The sequence below is a fragment of the Heloderma suspectum genome, chromosome 2 (assembly GCF_057233095.1).
Source record: "Heloderma suspectum isolate Gila_16-S chromosome 2, 16-S_ref, whole genome shotgun sequence".
Classification (NCBI taxonomy): Eukaryota; Metazoa; Chordata; class Lepidosauria; order Squamata; family Helodermatidae; genus Heloderma; species Heloderma suspectum.
In genome coordinates, this window is record NC_139459.1 from 111706503 (window position 1) to 111731917 (window position 25415).

At 42.4% G+C, this 25415-nt stretch overlaps 2 protein-coding genes across 2 annotated transcripts in view; both read right to left on the minus strand.

Moving 5' to 3' along the window:
* ZDHHC21 (zDHHC palmitoyltransferase 21) overlaps positions 1 to 12709 on the minus strand; it is a 49996-nt gene extending 37287 nt beyond the window's left edge. Inside the window, exons 1-4 of the mRNA XM_084834527.1 lie at positions 12630 to 12709; positions 7045 to 7173; positions 5237 to 5440; positions 2562 to 2660 (exon numbers count right to left, since the gene is read on the minus strand). Of these exons, the coding sequence (XP_084690653.1) occupies positions 2562 to 2660; positions 5237 to 5390 (253 nt within the window). The 5' untranslated portion in view covers positions 5391 to 5440; positions 7045 to 7173; positions 12630 to 12709. The remainder of the gene's footprint in view (positions 1 to 2561; positions 2661 to 5236; positions 5441 to 7044; positions 7174 to 12629) is intronic.
* Positions 12710 to 19424: 6715 nt separating this feature from the next.
* Positions 19425 to 24352, minus strand: CER1 (cerberus 1, DAN family BMP antagonist). Its single transcript, XM_084834528.1, has 2 exons — positions 23797 to 24352; positions 19425 to 22845 (listed from the first exon to the last, which is right to left on the minus strand). The coding sequence occupies exons 1-2, from the start codon at positions 24292 to 24294 to the stop codon at positions 22552 to 22554; spliced, it is 792 nt and encodes a 263-aa protein (XP_084690654.1). The 5' UTR covers positions 24295 to 24352; the 3' UTR covers positions 19425 to 22551.
* Between the last annotated feature and the right edge of the window lie 1063 nt (positions 24353 to 25415).

Genomic DNA, 25415 nt, shown 5'->3' on the forward strand with positions numbered 1-25415 from the left:
ATAAGAAATATTTCCTTATTGAATTTGTTTATACAGACTCAATTTTAAGTCTTCTGCTGGAGTTGCCATGTTTCTCATCTTGTTGAAAAATGACATCATTTGCACATTGGCAGTATGGAAACCCAATATTCAAGATCATTAAACTAGTAATAATGCCAGATGGGAAACTGATTTTCAATCTGTTCCCATAAAGCCAATGTCATAAAGGTGTTACTCCTTAATAAGAGAGTTATCATTAACAGAAGGCAAGTTTTCCAGTGTGATTTAAAGCAAGCAACTAATGCATCTGACCATACCAGTGTGTGCAATACTACAGAAGCAAAGAGATGAAATCATCTACAAAATAATATTTAGTTTATGTTAACATCATACAACAAAATAACAATCTAAGAGCTTTTAGTTTCCTTCTGCAACAATGTTTGTGGAACAAGCTACCTGAAGCTCTTAATTCAACCAAATATAGGAAAAACTAGCAGTGAGCATATTAGAAAGTAGAAGCAGTGACTAGCAGCAACTGTGTTGTCATTTTCAAACTGAATTTGGAGGATTTAAATCTGTCAGACTGCAAAAACAAAGTCTCTTCAGGCCATTTATAGCCATATTAATGCAAGATCACAAATAGAATGACATTAAAATTTTCCTTTGGCACCCCCCCCCCCAAACCTTGTAAGTTACTAATATACTTAGCTCCTGCTTACAGCAATAGTTCAGCTCCAGAATCTGCTTCATTCAGAGAGATCTGTAGGCCCTTCCAGTTTTTGTTCCTCTACATCATATATCTAACACTCCACACTCAATCTCCCCCATATCCTGCTTTTTTGCCTCTATTATTTTACTGTTCCTTTCACCCTGGGACTCTTCTTATTCAAGTCTGTGTTCCCTTCCTATTTCTCCCCTTCCCCCTACAAATTTTGTGGCGTTACTACCTCATCCTTTCCAGTAACTTCAGTCATTTCCAATGTACTCACATCCTGCCCTGCCCCACCCCCACTTTGGCACTTCATCCTAAGGTAGGAGCAGCATATACATAAGACAGCAGTAACACCTCCTGTTGGTTACTTTTCACTATAACTGAGTAAGCTACTTAACTGTAGTGAAAAATAACCACCAGGAAAATGACAGCCATAATGTCCTTCATTTCAGTAAATATCTTGCCAATCAAAACATGCATTTCTATCTTTTTGGTAAACATTCAGACCACTGGTTGTTTACATATCTACACTAATATGATTCCATAGCTACAATATTATTTTTAATGTATAAACTACTTTTTCACTTAGAGTTGTTCAAAGTGGTTTGCAATAGCAAAGTAAAACATAATAAAACGTAACAGCAGGTCAATGAAAAACATTTCATTTTAAAACCTGAAGTTCAGAACAACTAAAAAATAATAGCATCCGATTAAATCCTATATGAAGTCTAGACAGAACAGAAGTGTCTGTATAAGATGTTAAAAGACTGAATGAACTCCAAAAGCACTCCCAAACTGTGAACCTGTTCTTTTAGGAAGTGTGACCATCATGAAGAGCTGGCATTTCTCCTAAACACCATCAGCATTTCCATCTTTGCCAATTAAGCTTCAGTATATTCATCATGCACTTCTGGTCTTCAAACAGTAAATCAAGGATGTCACCCTTCTTTTCTTTTTTTTACTTTTAAAACCCTAAACAGCGTGGGTCCAGGAAACCTTAAGGACTGCCTTCTCCCATACGTACCTACCCTCACACTTTGCTCAGCATCAGAGGCCATTCCATGTCCTGCCACCATCTGAGTTACAGCAGATGGGCATGTATCACCTGGCCTTCTTGGTCACTGCACATCAGTTGTGGAATGCCCTCCCCAGGAAAGCCTGTCTAGCACAATCCCTGCCTGCTTTCTGGCACATGGCCAAAATTTGGCTCTGGGAGGTGGGGTTGATTGCTGGATATGTTATTGAAATATGTTTTAGCTACTGTTTTTACTTTTGGGATTCATTCTTTCTAGTTTTTTAAACTTGACTTTGTGTTGCTATTTTATATGCTGGTTTTGTTCTGCTGTTAAGAGCCTTGAATGTCAAATATTTTTAAGAGAAAGGCAGGACACAGGGTCTTATAATGATAACAGCCATCACACACATGGTGCAAATGAAAAGGAGCAATAGAACTTGCTTTCATTAGCATACAGCTAGCACCCCAAATCCCTGCACAACTTCATCCAGTGGCTTCATATAGATATGAAACAGCATGTGAGATAAGTTAAAACCCTATGGAACCTCACAGGACCACACTGTAGTATCCCTACACCCCCTTTTGGAACCTCCCTGTAAGAAGGAGCAGAAGCACTGAAATGCACTGTCCCCCTCAGTCAGTTGCTGCAGGCAGTCCAGAAAGATATCATGGTTGATGATACTGAAAGCTGCTGAGTGACTGAGGAGAATCAACAGTCATCCATCTACTGCTTCCAAATAAAGACAATGCATCAGGGTGACCAAGGTAGATCCCATCATAGAAGTCAGATTGAAATGGATCAAGGTTCTTGAAACTACACCTGTTAAACAAAAAAAAAGTCAGCCAAAGCTGTACCTGTAAGTGGTATCTTTGGGCTTTCAGGTAGTCTCCCTGGATCTGCTACAGAGGCTCTCAGTAATGACACAATGCAGAACAATGCAAATACATAGTAACCTGTAAAAAAGATACATTTCCATTCAGAAAACTGCCACTAACAGTCTTTTCTGGGATTATAGAGGAAAATAATTGTATACACATCTCTGAAGGTTCAAAAACCACCTCATCCTTGTTGTTTGGAAGTAAAACAAAAGGAAAAAAGAAGACACAGCTAGTCTCGCTACAACACACATAGTAATAGAATCCTTGAGCGGCCAACCTCCAACACGAGTGGCACCGGCAATGACGATTTGTGGCACTCCTAGTCAGGAGCAGGGATGCCCATAGGCTTGGCAACGGCACATGATCAGGCCTATACTATCTGACTCCCCTTGTCAGAAGCTCATTCGTATCTTGGCTAATTAAGCTGTGATATCATAGTCCAAGTCGGCTTAGAGAGTTAGTCAATACTATTAGACGATGCTAACATCAGTGATTCCAAAACATTACAGTCATGCCTAATCTTGTTTATGAAATAATTCCTTGTACCTTCCTTTGGATGATTAATGCCAAGGTTAATTGCAACACTTTTTTTTTTTAAAGGTTACTCAATTCTGGATTGCCATTTCATTTATTAACACTATACAATGCAGAGGCAGGCAGAGCATGGAAGACAACATAACAAATCATGAATTGCCTGACTTGCACTTTAGTTGAGTGCAATTTTCTAAATTGTCATATTATTTTCAGTATCTCATCATTATCTCCTGGATGTCTCACTGAATCTGTCTTTTATGTTTTTTATTCCTCTAGCTGTTCAACTCATTTTTATCTACTCTTTTATGTTTATATTACTATTTTTATTGTTTTTACTATATTTTACTGAATTGTTAGTAGCCTTGAACACTGTGTGCAGAAAGGTGATATATAAATTGAAATAATAAGCAAATAATCAAACATGTCAAAGTTAGAGCTCCTGACCTTACTACCCAGTCTTCTCACACTTCCATATTCCTCTAATGCTAAGGGAGATTTTGACTGCTCCCAGTTCAGAGACATTTAACCGTTCATTAGTTCTCAAGTCATAGGGCCAGTTTGCAAGTAACGCAACCCACAATTTAAAAAAAAATTGTTAATGGTCATGAACGAAGCAGCATGCTAGTGCATGCTGCCTGATCACTCCCACTGCAAGCCAGAGTGGCTAAACAACCCACAGACCTTCCGTCCATGATTTGTTTAGCATTATGTGTGAACCATGAACTCTGAGTTACCTCTCCCCTAACAAGCCAGAGAAATAACTCAAGAACAAACCATGAGGTATTTCTCTGGCTTATCAGGGAAGAGACAAGCCAGAGTTCCTGGTTCACACACCATGGCAAACAACCCAGGGACTAGCGTGCTGCATCATTTATGAAAACCCACAGCTTAAAAAAAAAAAAAAAAGTGGATTGTCATTACATGCAGACCAGGCCACTGATGATAGTCCCCGTTCACTCTGCTGCCATACCATCACAATACCATTTTCAGTGGTTTGGGGACTTAAAAAGGCATGAGGGTGTTCATGAAGAAACAGAATTGCCTTGACAAGTGGGCCTTGAGAACGGGGCTCGTTTTGTTGTTCTATGGCACTGAAACTACGGCGGTGTGACAAAACAAGGACCACATGAACACATGAAGCTGCCTTATACGCAGTCAGACCATTCATCCATCTAGCCCAGTATTATCTACTCTGAGTGACAGAAGTTCTCCAAGGCTCAGGTAGAGGTATTTCCCAGCTCTGCTGCCCATGATCTTTTAGCTAGAAATGAACCTGGGACCATCTGCGTGCAAAGTATGCGCTTTTCTGTCACAGACCCTTTGTCAACTTCAGCTTCTAGCCCTTTCTTTTAAAAATCTCCATCGCTCAGCCCTGATTATTCCTTCTTCCCTGCCTCCTTCTTGCTCCATCTGTTCTGCACAAGATCATCTACTGCCAGCTCCCTTCTCGCTCCTTGTCCCATTTATGCCTCCTTCCTGTCTGCTATACTGCTTCCTATGCCTCCTGTCTTGAGAATATGGTCAGGACACAAGGTTGATACCCAACATATTGGGGAAATGCTTTGGAAATATCAGTCTTTGTCAAATTAGCTTGCCTGCACACAGTTATAATCATCATGGCTTTGTTTATTAATGCGATGAAAATATTAAGTATAGGTTGGATCCAGACTTGCGCTCAACGGAGTTCCGCTAGGAGAAGTGGATGGGAAAGTGATTTTCTCCAATTCTTTTCTCCAAGGAGGAAGGGTGATTCAGAGAAAATTGTTGCCATGTCCTATCACCCAGTGGGAAGCCTCCACTTAATACTGGTTTCCCCTGTGAACTGAAGAATCCTTTCCATTCATGGAGGGTCAAGTCTGGGTTCAACCGTACAGTTTCTTTGTTGTAACAGTGACTGGGAGCTTTTGTTGATTCAATTATAACTTCTCTTAAGAGAAAGTGACCCCTTTCAGAATCCCCGAAAAGCCACAAACATTGAAGTGTGGCACTATATGCATTTGATTGACTAATTGGGTATTTAGTTAAAAGCCAAACAGGTAATCATTAAACATCTGTAATTGACTGGCCTAGCACAAGAACTGGATGGAATGAAGGAAATGGTGACAAATATGACTTACACAGTATTGCAACTGCTGATATATGTCCCTCTTCATAGTGTGGAAATAGGATAATTTTTGGAACAAAGAGTGTGTTGAAAAGCCAGACAAAGATAATCAGGCCCATACAGAACCATCCCTGAGGGTCAACAACAAAGTGAATTCGTAGTCCCATTGTACATAATCTCAAGACAGCTTGCTCCAAAAAGAACGGGAAAAATGGGCCTAAAGAAGAAAATAACTTTAATTAGAATTAGTTTAGCAATATTATGAACATTCCCAAGCTATTATCAGAACCCACTCATCCCGATTTATGCCATATTGCATATGAAGGAAGCAACATACATGAGGCAAGTAGGTTAAAGCACTTTAAATCAAGCAAGCTGGTCTTTCACAGAAGAGCTGCCTCTACTGGATACATACTAGTAAATCAAATATGACTATGGAAATCAGGGCATGACCTTTAATTTCATTCATGCCCACATCAGCATACTTAACACTAAGAGTTAATATTTTTCAGAACCAACTTTCCCCAGTTAAGTAAACTGATAGACTACCAACTCCTTCTAATCCCCCACCTCCATTTTACCCTGTTTTCCACTAAGGGCACAATCCTATGCACACATTCTTGGAAATAAGTCCCATTAAACTCAGTGAGTAAACATTTATTTTATTTATTTAGGACTTTCTATACTACCCTTCAGCGCACAGGTCCAAGTGTGGTTTACAAAATATATAGCAATATAAAATACAATAAAGAATAAAACAGTGTCAGAATACAATGATAAAGCAACAATGTTCTAACAGCATGTAAAACAAATGGAAATTGTAAAAATAAGAAGCTATTTGCCTGGTCCTGAAAAAACAACAATGTAGGTGTCAGGTGAGACTCCCTGTGAAGGGAATTTCCAAGGTGAGGTGTCAAAATCAAGAAGACCCACTCTCCAGTCACTATCTGCCTTACCTTAACAGCTGGGGGGTCTTTGAGATGATCTCCATCCACAGGCAGATGAAAAGAAATCAAACATTCCTTCAAGTATAGGGCTTTAAAGGTGAACACCAGCACTTTGAATTGTGTTTAAAAATGAACAAGGAACCACTGAAGTTCTTTACATACTGGCAAGTTATGTTCCCAATGTCCAGTTCCAGTGAATAGCCTAGCTGCTGTATTTTGCACTACATGTCAGTTATGAACAGTCTTCAATGGCAGCCCCACATGAAAAGCATGGCAGTAGTCTATCCTAGATCTTACTAGATGGTGGACAACTGTGGCCAAGCTATCTCTGTTCAAAAATGGATGTAACTGACACCCGAGTCTCAGAGGCAGTCCATACCAACAAGACCACTTGGACCTCTAATGACAAAGCTGGATCTAAATGCATCCCAAAGCTGCAAACCTTATCCTTTAGGGCAGGAGTGTTGAACCTCTGGTTCGCCAGGTTCCAATCTGGCCCTCCAGGGTTTCCCAGATGCTCATGCCCCTTCCCCACCTCCTTCCCCAATCACCAGTCATTTGGTGGTTTCCTGGCTTTCGTGCAGTTTCTTCGCTTTTGCATGGTTTCTTCCCCATTCTAAAAGGTTGAACTTCCTCTCCAAAGTTAGTGGCACCAGGAGTTTTAAACTAAATATGCTGGTATGTTTTGTATTTTGGCCCCAACACCTTTTGCCTTTGGCCCTACCCACCCCTGGAATGCAACCCCTCCCCAAAGCTTCTCCGAAATGGAATTTGGCCCTCAGGCTGAAAAAGGTCCAACATCCCGCTTTAGGGAAAGTACAGTCTCATCTAGAATAGGTTGAACTTCATCTCTCTGTACAGACAAACCACCTACCTACAGAACCGCCATCTTGTCAGGGTTAAGCTTCAGTTTCTTGCATCTCATCCAGGCCATTACTGATTTCAGACACCAATTCAGCACTTCCGCAGCTCCACCTAAAATTCAGCACTTCCGCAGCTCCACCTAAATCCGATGTAAAAGAGAAATAGAGTTGGGTGTCATCAGCAGACTAATGGTGCCTAACTCCCAAACGCTGGATGACCTCAGTCATTGTTTTAATGTAGATGGTAAGGAACTTGGGAAACAGAATGGAACCCAGTGGAACTTCATAGCTCAAATGCCAAGCAGCTGAGTAGTCACCCAGCACCACCTTCTAGAAACAGTCGTCCAAGTAGAAGCAGAATCCTAACCAAGAAAGCCTGTCCAGAAGGGCACTAAAGCTGATGGTATCAAAGACTGATGAGGGATCTAGGAGAAGTAACAGGGTTGCACTTCTGTCTCTCTCCTAGCATAGATCAGAGTGATCAAGCCTCAAACTTTCTGAACTAAGGCCCCCATTCTAATCTTACTCTACCTTCTGCCACCCCCCTCCTAAGTCCAACCTATGTTTTCCATAGGTGAACATGCAGATATCCTGATTTGCAGTTCTGTGCATACAGTCTGCTGCTGCATGCACAGATCTGTGGACTGAAGTACTAACTCCAGCAAAAGATACAAGGAACAAACATGCTCTAGCTCACCCTCTTCCAACCCATGCCCTCCAGATATTGGGCTACAACTCCCATAAGCCCAGCATTGCCAGTTGTCAGGGATGATGGGAATTGTTGTCCAAAGCATCTGGAGGGAGTCAGGTTGAGGAAGGCCACTCCAGCCAGTTGCTAGACAGATTTGGAGGCAATCAGTGGCTGGAAAACTGCTGCACTTAAGTGACCAAGAAGAAAAAATTAGGCCTATTTACTACTGAAGCCTTCTTCCCTCCTGGGTCTCAATACTTGCAGCAGCCACCCAGAAAAGGCAGGGCAGAGGGTGTTAAATGTCAACAGCTGAATTGTTGCCAGTGCTCCCAGAGGCCAGCTGCACTACTGGACTGTGCTAGCACTCCAGCAATGGCTGCAGGAGTTTGGCTGGGCTCCCCACAATGCACTGGTCCTACAGAGCTGTGACATTAAGACAAAGGGGAAATATTTTACCTTCGTCACCAAATATTGTAAGAAAAGGCTGGAAGGGCACTGTAATGTACATGCTGTAGAAGCAGATGAGAGCAGGGAGGGGGACAAGCTGAATATGAGCTAACAATGTGATGTGGCTGCAAAAAAGGCAAATGCTATTTTGGGCTGCATTAATAGAAGTATAGCTTCCAAATCACGTGAAGTACTAGTTCCCCTCTACTCAGCACTGGTTAGGACTCATCTGGAGTACTGTGTCCAGTTCTGGGCACCGCACTTTAAGAACGGTGCAGACAAACTAGAAAAGTTTCAGAGGAGGGCAACGAAGATGATCAGGGGACTGGAAACAAAGCCCTATGAGGAGAAACTGAAAGAACTGGGCATGTTTAGCCTTCAGAAGGGAAGACTGAGGGGAGATATGATAGCACTCTTCAAGTACTTGAAAGCCTGTCACAAAGAGGAAGGCCAGGATTTTCTCTCGATCATCCCCGATCGAGTCCTGCATTATTCGTGCAGGACACGGAATAATGGGCTCAAGTTACAGGAAGCCAGATTCCGGCTGAACATCAGGAAAAATGTCCTGTCAGCACAATATAACAATGGAACCAATGACCTAGGGAGGTAGTGGGCTCTCCCACACCGGAGGCATTCAAGATGAAGTTGGACAGCCATCTGTCAGGGATGCTTTGACTGAGATTCCTGCACTGAGCAGGGGGTTGGACTCAATGGTCTTACAGGACCCTTCCAACCCTACTAGTCTATGATTTAGGGCACAATCCTAACTAGATAGGCAGCCCCCTCCAACCTCGGAGGCGACTGCCTACACATAGGATGTGTCGTACGTGTAGCTCTGCTCTCTCTGCCCCAGAATGCGCCCCTGGAACGCCCCTTTTCAGTCACTCTGTGCTCCTCTTGCGAGCATGGAGGACAGGGTTTCTCCACACTGCATCTGAGGCAGCGCAGCCGAGGGGGCAGTTGGTTTTCTGGGAACCAACCTCCGAGGGTGGGCTCTGAGGTCGATTCCCAGAAATGAGCATATCCTATGGCCCGCTAGACACTGTCTAGCGGGCCATAGGATTGCTCTCTTGACTATATTAAGTAATGCTTGTATAACAGTGTATGAATAACAGATGGAAATAAAGAACCCATATGAGTAATGCTCAGAGTGGAAGGGGAAATTTTCAAGATCAAACAGGCTTGGCAATTACTCTTCAAAAAGTGTTGATGAAAATTTCAGCAGCATGCAATTAATTAAACAGGTATGCTGAAAACATACACACACAGGAAAAAAGATAACCATGCTGAGTCATAACCTAGATTTGTATGTTGTACTTAAAGAGGGCCCAGAACTATTTCAACTAAACTGATTAAAGGATATTAATTTGGTCTAGAAATCTACCAAGGTTTTAAGTGCGCTAGAAGACCAGCTCATAAGAGATGCTGAAATAACTCTTGTCTAATGCCAATACTTTTTTCAGCAGGGCATTGAGCAGTTGGTAAAAAATAAGGCCAGTATAACTTTGACTCATGGCATCAAAACCCAAATTTTTGAAAGTCTAACAAATTCCAATTGCTACTGGACAGGCAGTGGCTAAGAGTAGACTAGAATGACTAAAGCTGACTGAAGTGGGCAACATGATTCTTATAATTAGCCAGAGGAAATACATTTAGGAAACAGACTCTGGCATAAGCTTATGTCCAATGGAAATAGAGGAGGAGCCACGGAACTTTCCAACCACTGCTTCTGAAAATGTTCCAGTATAATTCATTGGTATTTGGCATCTAAACCTGCAATTTGGCAAAGGACCATGGACTACAAGGTACACCCAGTTGTAGGTACTATCTAGATATCATCGTTGTTAACATGGTCCAGAAATGAGGATCATCTGAAGAATCTGGCATAAGTTCTCAAGAGATGAGAAGAATATGGTAAACCTTGATAAAAGTGAGTTCTTCAAAGAATCAGTCACATATTGTAGACATATTACAGATGCCAAAGGACTACACAATTCACCTGAAAAGACAGAAGTAGCCTTGAGGGCACCTCGCTCAAACAACATATCACAGGTTCATTCATTCATTGGGTTGGTTAAGTGTTATCATAAATCTTGGGCAACCGTGTTCTACCACTGAACCAACTGCTTCAGAAATAAAACACTTGGTATCTTGCCAATCATGTCAGTGGTACTGAAGTGAGAGATGAGCAACAATCTCTTGCTTAAAGAAGTGGATGAAACTTCCTTAAATTACCACATTGAGCAGGTAAGTGAATTACCTTCCTTGCAAAACCGTTCAGACTGCCTGTACCTGACCTGATAGATCCAACCACTTAACCAGACTATGGAAACAGCAAGACACATCAGTACTTCTCACAGCTGGACAGGAACCAGAACTGCCATCCAATATATATCAGACACTATCATCTGCAACATCTGCCAAATGTACTTTAGAACCTGAAAGATGTTATCTTGTTCATGTGAGGAACCCACCTGACAGGCTAAACCTGTGACTGAACTAACAGATCAGATAATAAATGAGATATTGCAGCGTAATTCTTTAGTATAATTTTAAATATTATAACGTTACATGTCCATTTGCATTGTTCTTTATTTGGGAGAGGGCAGTGGAGGACTATTGTGTGTGTTACATGCCAGACCTCTATGGCAAGCAGGCAAACACGCAACATATATCCCTAATAAAGAAGCAGTTGCATCTCCAGGAGTTATTAACAGGACACCCACACATAACACTGCCACCCAGTGGCAAGTGTGACAAGCCCCAGCCTTTCTCCCAACCTGGGAACTGCAGATGTGGGCAGTGATTGTCCTGGCAGTTGGGCAGCACTCCCTAGCTCCAAGGCTGGAAGGAAGGCCGGGCTCTGTTTGGCGGCTCCTTAGCAGGTCCAACACCTGGCGTACTCAGATAGCTGCTGAGGCCCACAAGCCCTAGCAGAACTCAGTGGGGCTGCCGCCTACCCCACAACATTCTCCACAGCCATTAGGCTCCTACCTGATACTGCTGTTGCTAGCCCTTGGGCCCTCTGAATGGTATTGTTCCCAATCAGACCCCCTGGACATGCTCACATAGAAGTGGCAGTACTTTTGAATGGAAGCCAAGAGGGCATGTTGCATTTTGAGATATAAGATGGCGGCTGCCTAGTGCCAAACTGCTGCTCCTATCCAAATGCTGCCATCGGATAAACACAAGGGGTGGGGTGAGGGGGAGTGACTGGCAGCAGCGCTGGCCAAGGGCTTCATGGCGGGAGCAGCAATGCCAGGCAGGGGCCCATCACTATGTCTAGGGCTCACTCAACCCTGGTGCCTGCCCTGTGCAAAGCAGAGACACTGGGATGTTCTTGGCTGCACAAGACCAAACCGGCACTCTACAGCAAAAGGCAGGGGCTTCTTTGGCAGCTGCACTAAAGAGGCTCCCATCCAGAAGCACAATGTCCAAGTTGGCAAGCTGGAAAGGGAGCAGCAGGCTTCCTTCGCTACTGTGTTGCCAAGGTGCCTGAATCACCTTGCCAGCACAGCAGCCAAACCAGCAAGCTCCCCACCTCCCTATCCTGCAGGAAAGGGTGTTAACAGAGTGCATTGGCTGTGTCAAAGCCAACCCCCTCAGCCACACAGCAGCCCAGCCAGAAACCTCCCTGTAAAAGGTGGAGGGTTGGGGGGTGTTTCCTTGGGTACGGCACAGCAGAGACTCCTGGAGCACTGGCTGAACAATGGCCAAACTGGCAAGTCCCTGCCACGCTTTCCAGCTCCACACTTGGCCCTGGAGAACCTGACAGGCTTGCATGTTTTTGCCCAGGATGGTTGAATGTGGCCTGCCTGCCCCTGTGATACCAGCCTCCTTCTCAACTCTGGGAGGTGCAGAGCTGGGTGGGTCAGATTTCCATGGAAGATGAGGCTCTTGGTGGCTATCAGTCACGACAGCTACGTATTGCCTCCGTTCCCGGAGGCAGCGCATGCCAGCCTCCGTGCGCCAGTTCCTGGGGAACCGCACAGTGCCACTGCACGCGTCTCCCGTGTGGGTTTCCCACAGGCAGCTGGTTGGCCACTGTGACCAAACAGGCCTCTGGTCTGAACAGCAGCAGGGCTCTTCTTATGCCCTCCCGATCATCCCAGGGGCTGTGCAGCGATTCTGGAGCCCTCCTCAGCTGCAAGGTTTGGAAGAAGGCAGGCGCCGGGTGGCCCTGGGCCCCTGCTCCCCGCGGGGGCTGGAACGTTGCCCTGCTGGGGCGGAAGCCGAAGCTCCTCGCCCCAAGGAGAGGCCCAGGGGGCCCATGTGGCGGCGGAGACGGAAGAGGACAAGCCAGCGCCGCCAAGCCCCCGCTCCTCTCCCTCCGCCCCGCAGTCCTCGGCACCAGGCGCCCCCGCTGCCGCCCACGAGCGCGGGAGGGAAGGGGCAAGCGCGCCCGAGCAACAGCGCCGCCTCCCGGCGCCTGGCGTCGCTCTCTTCTCGTTCACTCACCGGTGGGAGGCCCCGCCGACCCTCACCTACGCCGCGCCGCGCCGCTCTGGCTTCCGCAGCCGCTCTGCGCACGCGCGCCCGGGGAAGCCGGCCGGCGGTCGGGCGCGCCCTCGCGCTGGGAGGGAGGAGACCAGCTGCCGCCTTTCCCGCGGCCGCCCGCTTTGCGCCTTCCCGGCGCGTTCTCGGGCGTCCCAGCAGCGGGAGCCGCGACGGAGAGATCCCCTCGCTGCGGGGCGATCCCTGGTTGGAAGTGTTTGGGCGAGAGCGGGGCTCTGGAAGTAGGGAAAAGCCTCCGTGACCCTCGGGCGTGCAGAGTAAAGATCCAGCCCCGCGCTCCCTTTCTTGGGAGTAAGCCCCATTGAGCCTAGCGAGACGGCTAACAACGAGTAAGAGTGGGGCGCCACCTGCAAACGGCGCGCTTCTTTGAAGATGCTTCCAAACTCTGGTCCTGCGGACCCAAAGTGCTTTAAAAAGGCTGCTGCTGCTGCTCTAGCGCCTGTCACGCGTACCGTCGAGCTCCTGAATAACACACTTTTTAAACGGTCACATTTACATGTTGCATACTGTCAAGGGGGATGAAAGATTCCACGAACGCCACGTTAGACAAAAAGCATAGATCCTTGTCTGCTTCGGTCAGTAAGCCGGAATGGCTGATACCACGTGTGCAGTCATCGACGTGAAGTGGAATACTGACTGCAGCAACGCACTTATTAGGATATAAGCCCCATTGAAGGCAATGGGACGTTTCTTAGGTTTGTGCAGCCACCAACTACGAATGCATCTGAACCGTGCATTATGAGTGCAACATGGTGTGAGGAGATATCAGAAAATCACACTTGTGGATCATATTAATCCTGAGCAAGTATAATCACTAATGCATTCATTCATAATAATAATGCAAACTACAGTTCCACTTCACTCATAAACAGGTACGGAAAGAATGGATAAGATCCCCACGTGATTGTTGCTTGTAAAGTGGTTAAGGGTGCGATCCTATGCATGTTTAGACAGGCCTACAACTCCCATGCTGGGAGTTGTAGGCCTTTTCTCTGTCTAAACATGCATAGGATTGCGCCCTAAATTGTGTTTAGGGGTTTGTTTTAAGTAATCTTAAATACCCACATACTATTGACCGTAGGATATTAATTTCCAGAGGAGTAGCTGCGTTAGTCGGTTGCAACAAAAACAACAAAAGAGTGAAAGCTTTTATGCCAGAATAAATTTGTTGGTCTTTAAGGTGCCACAAGGCTCTTTGCTGTTTAAGATTTTAATGAAATTACAGAAAACAGTTCACAAAATATTAGCAATCCAAAATAAGCAAACAAGTTTGTATCTCAAAATTTTCGCAAAGTTTTCTTCTCTGACAAAAAATCAAAAAAGTCAAGCACAATTTGCCAAAACATTGTCTAAGTCCAGCGAATTCCCTTACATGGCTGTGAAAATAAATATTTTAAATGAATTCTGACCAAAGACAATCTGATGGCTAATTGCCATGGACAGTGCAGAATGGACAGCAGCTTCACTGCTCCCAGCTGGGAATTATGCCTTGAGCACCCATAACTGATGCAACATACACAGTCTCTTGGCTACAAAAAGTCACCCCATCTGTCTAAGTGGCATGATGCCCACTCTAAATTAATCTGACTTCTGCCCTGCAGCCGAAGTCTAAACAGACCCTTAAACAGATGAAATGGGCAGTTTAAAGATCACCATGCCTTGTAATATGTATTTGGTAAAGATGTACTTCCTGGATAAGTTGTGACTGCTGTAATATGCAATATATGTTTTAGTGGCATTCAGCTCTACATTGGTAAAACATTTGAACAATTTCTGGCTTCATGTTCATTGCATACATCCACATACTTATATAAAGTAGCCTGATAATAAACAATGAATTGGGCTTGTTTACAAATTAGCATACAATGGTAAGTTCTAGTAATGTCTGTTTTACCATACATTAATTTCACACACAAAATGTATTTAGATATAAAATGATTCCAAAAAGATTCCTGGCAGTGGGAATTTGAAGACGACTGAATTATTGATGATGGTGATGATGCAATGGCATTGCAAGGTAGTGACTGGCTAATATGGGAGGCATTGCTGTGTGTAACAGTTTCCAGAGGGATAGCCCTCCGTTGCAGCAAAAATAACGAAGTGTCTTGTAGCATCTCAAAGACTAACAAATGTATTATGGCAAAAGTTTTCATAGACTAGAAGCTTATGCCATAATAACTGTGTTAGTTTCCAAGATGCTACAAGGCTCATATTTGTTGTTTTTATTGCCTTGAGTGAAAGTTAATTCAGGACATTTTCCAAGATGTCAAAGACTGTATGTGCCCCCAGCTGCTTCTTCCTGGTGTAGTGGTTAGAGTGTTGGACTAGGACTGGGGAGACGGGGGCTCTAGTTTCCACTCAGCCATGAAGTTCACTGGGTGACTTTGGGCCAGTCACTCACTTCAACCTCACCTACCTCATAGGGTTGTTCTGAGGATAAAATGTAGAGGGGAAGGAGGATCATGTACATCATCTTGGGTCTTTGGAGGAAAGGGAAGATATAAAGGTAACAAATAAATCTTAGTTTGGCTAGGGGTATTGCAAGGGCCCTCACCTTATTTCCCAGGGTCGCCGATCTATTCTGCAGAGTCCTGGTGCCAATGGAAGGGGTTTTTTTTCTCATCTTAATTGCCTTTCAGAGAGACATTTTCAAGGGGATTGCAGCTGGGAAGGGAAGGGTTAACACTCCCCACATGCTGCAACATCCCACCAAAACAATAAAAGAAAGAAGAAACATTTTCTAAACATTACTTCTAGGGTAAGAAATTATTCACTTTAGGAAGCTTGGTTTGGGCAGTGTTTCTTTGGGGTGTTCAGTTTATAGACAGGTAGTAGACCTCTTAGCAATTGCTCCACTGATGTGGGATGGAAATTTTTCTAGTATTATATTTTTCTGTGGAAAATTTCCCACTTATAGAAATTCATTGTTTTCATGTTAATCCAATAGATATCTACTCAGAAAATCTTGTTGAGCTCTATAGGGCTCACTCCCAGGTAAATGGGTATAGGATTGCAGCCTCAATGATGTAATGAATGGACACAATATTCGCTTGGGCAACTGGAATTGATACAGTGCTCATCAAATCTCAAATAAAACTTGTAATTAACTTTTTGTCGGGTGACTATCCCTAGGCAACAGATATATTTATGTGCATAGCTCTTCAGGCGTGTTAATCTGTTAACAGTTTTCAGCACCTTAGTTTTTTCCCCTTAAAATCTAAATCATGTAAGGGAAATGCTTGTTATTGAGTAATATGTCTTAAAATATTTATTTTAAATAAATATTTATTTTAAATATTTTATAATATTTAAAATATTTCTTCAATATTTATTTTTATAAAAAATATTTCCAGTAAAAAAATAATTTCCAAATAAAACATTTAATTTCTTTGAATATGACCTTTAAACTACTCAGAAGTGCACTTTATTGATTTTCTACCCCAGCTATTTCAGTTTAACTACTTTTGGCTGTTGGAACAACTGACATGCTTAACATGACATACTTGGGTGTGGGGCGTGGGGCTGTTTATTAAATGTAAGTCAAATAAACATACTAATCAGATCTCCACTAATTTTAGGCAGCAGAAAATTTCCTGATCCAAAATTTTCTGGAAAAACCACCTCTAGAAGAAAATCTGTATTGCAACAGCTGAGAGTGTTAGTCTGTTCTACAAAATGGGAAACATGAAGCTAGTGCAATTGTAGCTTTTTTTGAACCAACACTTCTTTTAAATAGTGGGAAGTGCTTTTGAATGACATGAGCTTCATCACTGACCTTTGGTGTTCATAGTAAAAATAATGAGAGATGCTGCATGCCCGGATGTTTTTCACCTGGTTGCGTCTGGTGCTCTTTAGTACAAACTGAGATTAGTTGCACAGACTATGAGTCTTTCCTGGAGAATGAGAGACTCAATCCTGTTTTTTCTTAACACTGCACTGGCGCTACATGAAGTGTTACTTGTGTCCCATGTAATGGAAGGAGCAGTAGTAGCCTTGCTGATGAGGGATGGAGGCAGGATTTAATTGTAGGAGACAACAAGGCTGCTGCGCTCCCACTGATCGTGTTGTACCAGTAGAACCCACTTCTGGCACAAGAGGGAGATTGCACGTCATGAAGGAACCCTAGAAACAAGTGGAAATGCTCATTTCCTGATTGGGACAGGTCAATGAAGCTTCCTTCTGCAAGTTCTGCTACCTTCCCCTTTCTGGGAACAAGTGTTTCCGCTTATTTCAGGCTGCATTAACAACTGCTAGCTCCCCGTTGTGTTGGTGGTGGGTGCTGGTACACAGGCAGCGTAGGATGATGCTCATGAACTCCAGTACAATAAGAGGCCTCCCCCCACTAAAAGGGATGAAAATAACAGAATAAAAGATTATAAAAAATGGCATGGGGGTAGCAGGAGGTGCTACAGTGATGTCTGAAGCACTATCCAGTAGATGTCTGTGACAGTCCCTGACACGAAAGACATGTGACAGTGATGCTTGTCGGGGCAAGACTGGCACTGAGTGCTGAGAAACAGGTTGTTTCTTAAAACAAACAAGCTATACGAGCCCTATAGGGAGCAAGCATCCATGTAATATGATTTCTACAAAGTTAGTATCAATTGTTCAGATTAATGGTAGCAGGTCTTTCAGCAATGTATTCTGCAATAATCCATAAAAACCAAATCAGAAATCTTCTCCTGTCTGGAAAAAACAACAACCTTCTATCTGACATCCCTAAATATTGTATATACCCATGCAGAACCTTTCTCAGAGTTCCCTGATGTCTGTGTAATGTTGTTGTTTATAAATTACCACAGGAACCACCAGCTGTCGTCATAAAAATTTTATTGGCACTCTGTAAATATTAAATCAGCATGCTAAAACCATGCCATGTGCAGTAGCAGCTGATGCTCTCTTATGGAGGCAGCTTGGAAGAGCAGGGATTGCACTGTGTTGTCTATAAGCCTCCTCCTTCATAGGGGTATTTTGCAATGCTAATGCAGGTTCTAGTCATTCCAATACACTTAGGCATAATCTGCAAGCCAAAATCTCCACCTCGACACGAGTTACCCATGTTTAAGATGCATGCCAATATAACTTCGTTAGGTATATGAGCTTTTACTCCAGCGCTATCCATGGAACCCATCTAGATGATCCTGGCATGCCTCAAGAGACACAGGTTTGTAAACTCATCTCTTAAATAAAAAAATGCGTTTTAAAAATTGGGAAAGGGCCTTGGGCTATTGCCTAATCACATGTATTTGGAAGTGAGTGGGATTTAAAGTAAGTGGTATTTCTTTCCAGATCAGACTGCTAGATAAGAAAATCCAGTGGAGGCTGGTGGCTCCTATTTCAGTGGGGCAGTTAATCCACCCTGTGTTTTAGTCAGAACCAGTCAGAACTCTAATGGAGCTATCCTATCCACAAAATATGTTCAGTGCCTTGGATGGCTCCTTTAGAGTTCTGACTGCTTCTGACTGAAACCCAGAATGGATCCACAGCCCACTGCCATCAGAGCCACCAGCCTCCACTGGGAGAATCCTTTCCCCTACCCATGCCCCATGTTTTCTCTTAGGATACATTTATATATTTACAAGGTTTGTTACATTTTAGTTTTACCTGGTCTTCCTTTTTTGCAGAAAAATAGTCTTACAGCTCCCAGCATTCCCCAGCCAGCCATGCTGGGAATTGTAGGACTTTTTTCTGTCTAAACATGCATAGGATTGTGCCCTCAGTGTGCAACATGCTTTGAAATCTTTATCTTTACAACAATCTTGTAAAGTTCATCAGTCCTCCAATTTTTCAAATATAGAAATGAGGATGAGAGATAAAGACTTCTTCCCCAAGGATATCAAGGAGGACAAGTTCATGCAGTCATGACCATCACTGAATGTCTGCAGCAACAAGTTAGGACTTGCACGTGTAAAAGAACTGTGTCAGGTGAAATAACAAGTTAAGAGACTTTATACCACCTCATATTATCTCATCAGTACTTTTCAATTAAGGTATTTCATGTGTGCATCTGAAAGTCTTACAATAAGTCTAATTTCTACTGAAATTGTGAGCCTGTGAGTGCACTGCACCACTTCAGACTGCATGGGGAGTCACATGACAAAATGCTCTTTGATACACATGGAATAATCCCTGCACACAGAAAACTAGATATTATGGAGAAGGGTTCTAGATGACCCTTCTCCCTACTTGCTTTTTATGTACAGGATATTTTTTTTTAAGGCGGGGTATAGAGGAATATTCTGTCACATAAACCCCATGTACCCCATCTGTAATCTGAAGTGATACAGGCCAGACACAGGTTTACCACTTTAGGGAGAACTAGGCCTAAGTTGTCAGGTGATAACACAGATATGGAGATAGATGATAGATAGATGTGCACATGTGAATCCTTCCTGTCTATCTATCTGTGTCTCTGGTTTTTCAGGATCAGTTAAAACAGTAGCCCCTCATATCATTAGAATCCCACAGAGGCAACTTGATGGTATTTACATGAATACATTCACATTTGTAACAACCAGTGTAGTCCTAAACCTGTCTACCCAGAAGTAAGCCCCATGGAGTTCAAAGGAATTCCTCCCCAAATACGTATGCATAGGAGTGCAGCCTAAGATTGCAACCCTATTCCCACTTTCCTGGGAGGAAGACCTATTGCAATCAATGGGACTTACATTCAAGTAGACATATTAGGATTGTGCTGTAAGTTACTTCTGTATAATCATAGGAACTGTAAGAAACATAGCCATATAAGTAGCAGTTTATCACAAAGCCAAGAGTGTTCATGCATCAAAGCACTACAGATGAATCCAAATCATTTTGGATTTTAGATAATGGACAACATTCAGATAATTAATAATTGGCTGTTTTATTCTGTTTCTTGATACAAACAAGAGTCTATATAGTCATCATAGTTACTGGAAATCAATCTTCCAATTGTTCAAAATGTGTGTACATCCTGGAGATATCTGATGGCATGTATTATGTTAGTAGTTGATGCCTCTTAACTTGCAAGCAGTGGATCTTTCAGCAGCAGTTGATAAAATCCAAAAGGTGGTCGTCACTCAAAGGGGGTTGTGCTCATGGGGAAGGCAGATTTTCAAGGTATTATTACAGCTGTTTTCCACCCATGGTCCCTAAAAACTTTGTTCACAACAACCATGCAACTCCTGGTTCATTGTTAGAGACTTTACTGGTATTATGAAGTTGTACAGCTATTTATGGTGATTAACCTGATTTACTGAAACAGAGAAAAAATGCACTCTGGGGCTGACAATTAACTGCATTTAAAATAGTCTTAAAGTTAACAGTCTCTGCTTAAGTTACAGCATAGCAATAATTGGAAACTGTTAATTCCCGCCTCCCCCCAATTAGAGACACCTTTGAAAACCCTGTAAATTAAAATAAAACCCCATCACAAATCAAAATAAACAGGGAACTTTTCAATGCCCCCCCCCCTTTTAAATGTGACTGTATTAAAATCCCTGGGGTCTATGTAAGTCCACTATCCTCTGGCTCTAATTTTTTTTCTTCCTTCCTTTTTGGAACACTATTCTGTTAGCACCTGGGCTCAACTTGCTCTGAATATGGAAGTTGACTCTGAAAATCAGATCCAATTAACACATCCCTGATATAACAGAATACAGTGTTAATTACATGCAGCTGATCATTGCTGGGTTAATTAAACACTCACCCCCAAAAGCTAAGGCACTAATCTAATTAACAATTACTACAGCTGCTGTTTTCTCTTTACACTTCCTTTCTAAATGGTGCATATTCACACTTTGGGGCCCAATCCCACAAGTTCGGAGAATTCCCTTTGATATGGATGGCATTTCTTGGGAATGAAAGGTTAGAAAATTGGGTCCTATTTGCTTTATAGAAAGATCTGAAGATATAAGGAGAAATAGCCTGACAAGTTGTTTTTTGAGTGTGGGTGGTGAGAGAGTGTTTGAAAGGAATTTTTTCTCCTTGATTTTTAACTTATTTTTCCTCTTTTTAAACATGGCTAATATGGTACACAGTTTGACAATTAACAGTCTTAAGGGCTCTATTTGTTAAAAGGCCCAGCTTACAATCCTAACACACTTACTCTGGTTTAATATTGGATTGATGGAATACAACATAGTGCCCAGAACTGGACTAAATGGGTATATATGTACGTAATGAATTGGGACAGAATTTCAGCCGTAACCCACAATTGAGCAGAATAAGTCCTATTAAGAAGGAAATATAAATTAAATGCTTAATTACATAAAGTCCCACTACTTTCAATACAATTAAGGCATACCTATCTTTCTCCAGGTTGTATCCATTATTTTTTTAATGTTGGTCCACAATCGACGTGACATCTTTCTAGGTTTCCCCATTATTCTGTGGGGCAATAGGCAGCAGCACTGTATTACAGAAATGTGCTGCTCAGCTAGAAATAGAACATCCACAGAAGATTCAGGCAAACTGGGTTTAGCTTCTTCATACCTATGACTAAGTAAGCCATGAGTGAGCATGGGACACAGAATATTTCACAAGAGAACATGTCTGGCAGTGACCAAGATTCCTAATTCATTTTCACCTAAGGGCTTTCATTTCTTTTTAAACTGCAGACTGCAATTATGGGGTGGATGGTTTGATCAGGACTGGGGGCCATGGAGTGCAGGAAGGGGAGGTTAACAATGCCATTTCCCCCAAGCTGCTATTTGGCATGGAAGGGATCCTCCCATTAGCATCAATGGGCAATTTCTTCCTGTGTCAAGTATCAGCTGGGGGTGGGGGATGTTGTTGTCAGGATTGCAGCAAGAAGGAAAGGACTAATCCACCCTGCTCCTGATTGGGGACTCTGTGCCTGCTATTAGCAATTAAAGACGTGCACAATGTTAAACCATGTACTTAATGCCACATGGAGTTGGCCCTGAAATACAACGTGCTAAAATACAGCAATGCTATGAGAGTCATTATCAGGTCAGGCTAGACCCATCCAACTTGCTGGGGTAGAATTGCACAGTCAGCAACTCAGTTACTTTTGACTATGTTGGACTATCCATGTTTCATGAAGGACTGTTTGCAACACCATCATTTCTAGTTCACAGAGCCAAATATAGGCAGGTTTGGGGGCATGCTGATGAAAACAGAGCCTCCATGATAAGTTCAGGTCCAGGAGATGAACAGATCAAGAAGAGAGATTTGGTGAACTGGCATGTGGCTTGTGGCCCATATGCTGAAAACCATACCTTGGAGAAAAACATATATATTAAAAGACTTAAAGCTGAAATGTTTCATATGCTCTACTAGTTTATGTGGATAACAACTTTAGTCAGTATTATATATATTTCAGATATTGTTTATTAGAAACAATATCAGAGGTTATTAGAAAAGATTATTAGTATTGCGATCAATATTCTATACAAACATTTCTGCATTGCACAATTTACACATTTGGTGCCATTATGCACAAGAAGCTAGAGGAAAGCTTTGTTTAAAAAACAAACAAACCATCTTTGTTTACCACCGAGTATACACTCCAGCAAGGAGCTGCAGCCAATCTGTGCTCTCTGACTGAAGCTGAATGCTATGAGTGTTTTAAAACATGTTTGACAAATTCGTATGTTATGTTTTTAGGTGCACATACACACAAAACTGAGGTGTTAACCTAAAAAAATAAAAATGTGATGGGCTCTTAAAACCATGGCTGATAATGCACTAACCCAACTCTGTATTCATGTTTAGAGGTTAGTGCTCTCTCTCTTGTGCACACGCACGCGCACACACACAGATTTCATAAAGAGAGAAGTAAGATGTTGTGATGGTATTTAGTGGAAGTCTTGGCTGTTGTCAATGATAAATTGTACTGAGGATAAAGGTAGTTTTGAAAGACTCAGTTGTGTTCATACATCTTTGCATGCAGATCCGAGTGTAGAAATCCTATTTCAGAATCTGTAGTTTTCTGCACTTCACACTTGCATTCTTCCACAAGCATAACCACCTTGATAACGGGAGCAGCCATGGTGCAATTCATCTCTAAACGTTTCATGGAAAACTTGGTAGGCAAGCAGTGGGAACAGAAGGTATAAAGGCGATCTTCAAGACCAGGAACGTGGAAAGAACTGCATTTTCCAAAGCACAGGTTGTTTTGTATCACCAGTTTCTCACAGTTCTCATGTACAATGCTCTAAAAGAAAGCAAACTGCTGTTAAAGCACTTGCTATGGCACTTCATTAGAGAACGTATAAGAATTACCTTCGAAATATGGTTAATATAGCTGATGATGTCAAGAAGCCACTATATAAAATGCTAAATCTTTGATTTTTTTTTACAAGTATCTTAGTAATCATTAGAACTGCCCTATACAGTATGCCAATAATGCTATCCTTATATTACCGATAGGGGTTCAGAAACAGTGGCTTGCTTCTGCCTACAAGTTCACAGATAAGCAGAGATTTGAATCCGGAATTCTCTACTCATATCTTATGCATTTAATTACTGTGCTACATCAATTCCATATAAAACCATTATCCCGTGTACAGAATGGCAAGTTGTTGCATTAAAAAACAGGGTGGGGGATTTGTATTTACTGCTGTAATGGTTGGAAAGGTTGCAAGGGGGGAAATGGAGGCTGTTTTCATAAAGAAAAAATTCTGAAGCTCAGAGATATATATTAATTATGGACAACCAATCTTCTCAGTTCAATACACAGACAGACATTCCTGTGCTCAAACTTCTAAAAAAACAATCGCCTTAGATCTGTCTGAAACTTTCATCAGTGTATAATGGGAATCATTTACTTGAAGCATTTACATGTTTCTAGTATTTTTGTGACCTCAGTAGAATAAATATAAAGGCTACTGTAATAGAACTTTTCTGCCCAAACATTACTGGCTTTCTGGTTCTTACACTTGAAACATTTTCACTTTTAGCATGATCTTCTAATAAGTCTGTGGGCAAGTAACTTCCCTCACTTTAGTTTCTGCTCTGTAAAAATTGGCAACCTCACCGGGTTATTATGAGGATGAACATTTTGCAAATTAAAAGTGCAATGTAAACAGTAGCAATACTTGAGTGGATATCATTGACTGTATAAAAGAAGCCTTAGGTAAGTGCCAACTTTGAGTTTTAACTTTACCTGAGAAAAAGGAAGAGTGCTACAGATCTCCTGGTACATTTCTTTGGTCTTGATTGGAAGGACAATCTCTTCAGACCTTGACTTGGTTTTCAACATAAAAAGGTCCCAGAACTTCTTGGCATCTTTTTTGAAGGGTGATTCTGCTTCCCTCTTGCTGTGTGGGTGAGAAGGTGGATTTTTCGTGCCCTCTGGTTGTGGAGATGCACTTGTGGGAGCCCAGCTTCTGAAATCTTGAGTTCTAGGGCTAACAATATATGGGGAAATGAACTTGGACATTCTTGGTTCATCTTGCTTCTTCCTTTCAATTTCTGCCAATAGGTGTGCCACAAACAAACCCGGCTCTGCAGGAGTTCCTTCATAGGCCATTGGATATTTTGTTAGCATATCTTGAGGTAGGAGGTGTGGAATTCTCCTCCTCTTTTTCTTTTGCAATTCACTCCCTTGCTCTGCTGTTCCAAGCCACGAAATCAACAGCATCTGAAGCAGTAGGAAAAACATAATGCTGCCCTTGTTTTCCTGTACCTTTCCCCCTCAATTTCCTGCAGTTTAAAAAAAAGATTGAAGGCAGACTGCCATATTTATAAAGGAGGCCTAAAGTTTTTGATTCCAGCTGCTGCACATGCAGGGAGAGAGACAAAGGGGAGGTCCAATAAGTGGTGCTCATTAACACTCATTAACTGTAGACTCTAATTATGATAAAGGTATCTTATCCCTCTTGAAGAATGTGTATTCAAAGTTTGTAGCTACAGTAACATCTGTTTTCCCTGGCAGGGATGATTTTAAATGTTTGGGTAAACTGTTTAGCTTTTGTCTAGGAATTGTGAAAAGTTCCTGGATGTGTATTTGCTTGCTTGATACATTCTGACTCTCCCAAGACAGCACAGTAAAGGAGAGTGATACATTTGCTGGCACCCTTTAAGGCACACTCAAATCCTCTTTCTCAGTAAGAAGTTGGTTTTGTAAAATCCCAATGGGATGATATAGCTAGCTGGTTCAACCATTTCTACTCCAGGTACATACACTAAGGCAAATTCAGTATACTGTGAGAATGTAACAGAGTAGTATTTAATGTGGATATACAAAGAATAAGTTCTGTGACTTCATTAGGAGGTTGTAATGTTTACCTCAAAAGAACTAGTAATCTTATAGAAACATATCTTGGGCAGACCAGTCACTAGTGTTAACCAACTAAAAAAATGGCCAGAACCCTTCCAACCTCTTCTTCTCACCAGCATGTTTTATTCTTAGTACAGATAAAGACCCACATCCTCACCCCTCAAATTGGACATAATTTAGGAACACCAAGCACTGGGTTTAATTTGAGGCACAGGCCACCAGGGTTAAGTCTCGTAAACTATTTTCATTACCAGGGGAAAACCTGGAACATATGAAACTGTAGTAAAGGGGTATGCCTCTGAGCATATCCAGAGTACACGTCTGAGCCGTTATAGCCCACTCACATATCTGCTGCAAAACTTCTAGGCAGGCATGAATTTCAACCATCTTATTTTCAAAAATTAACCACTGGTGAGCGTGATGTGAAGACAGCCTGCTATTAAATGCAGCCCATACCTGTACGCATTTTGCTGTGAAAAGGCCCACGGGCACCTGTACAGCTA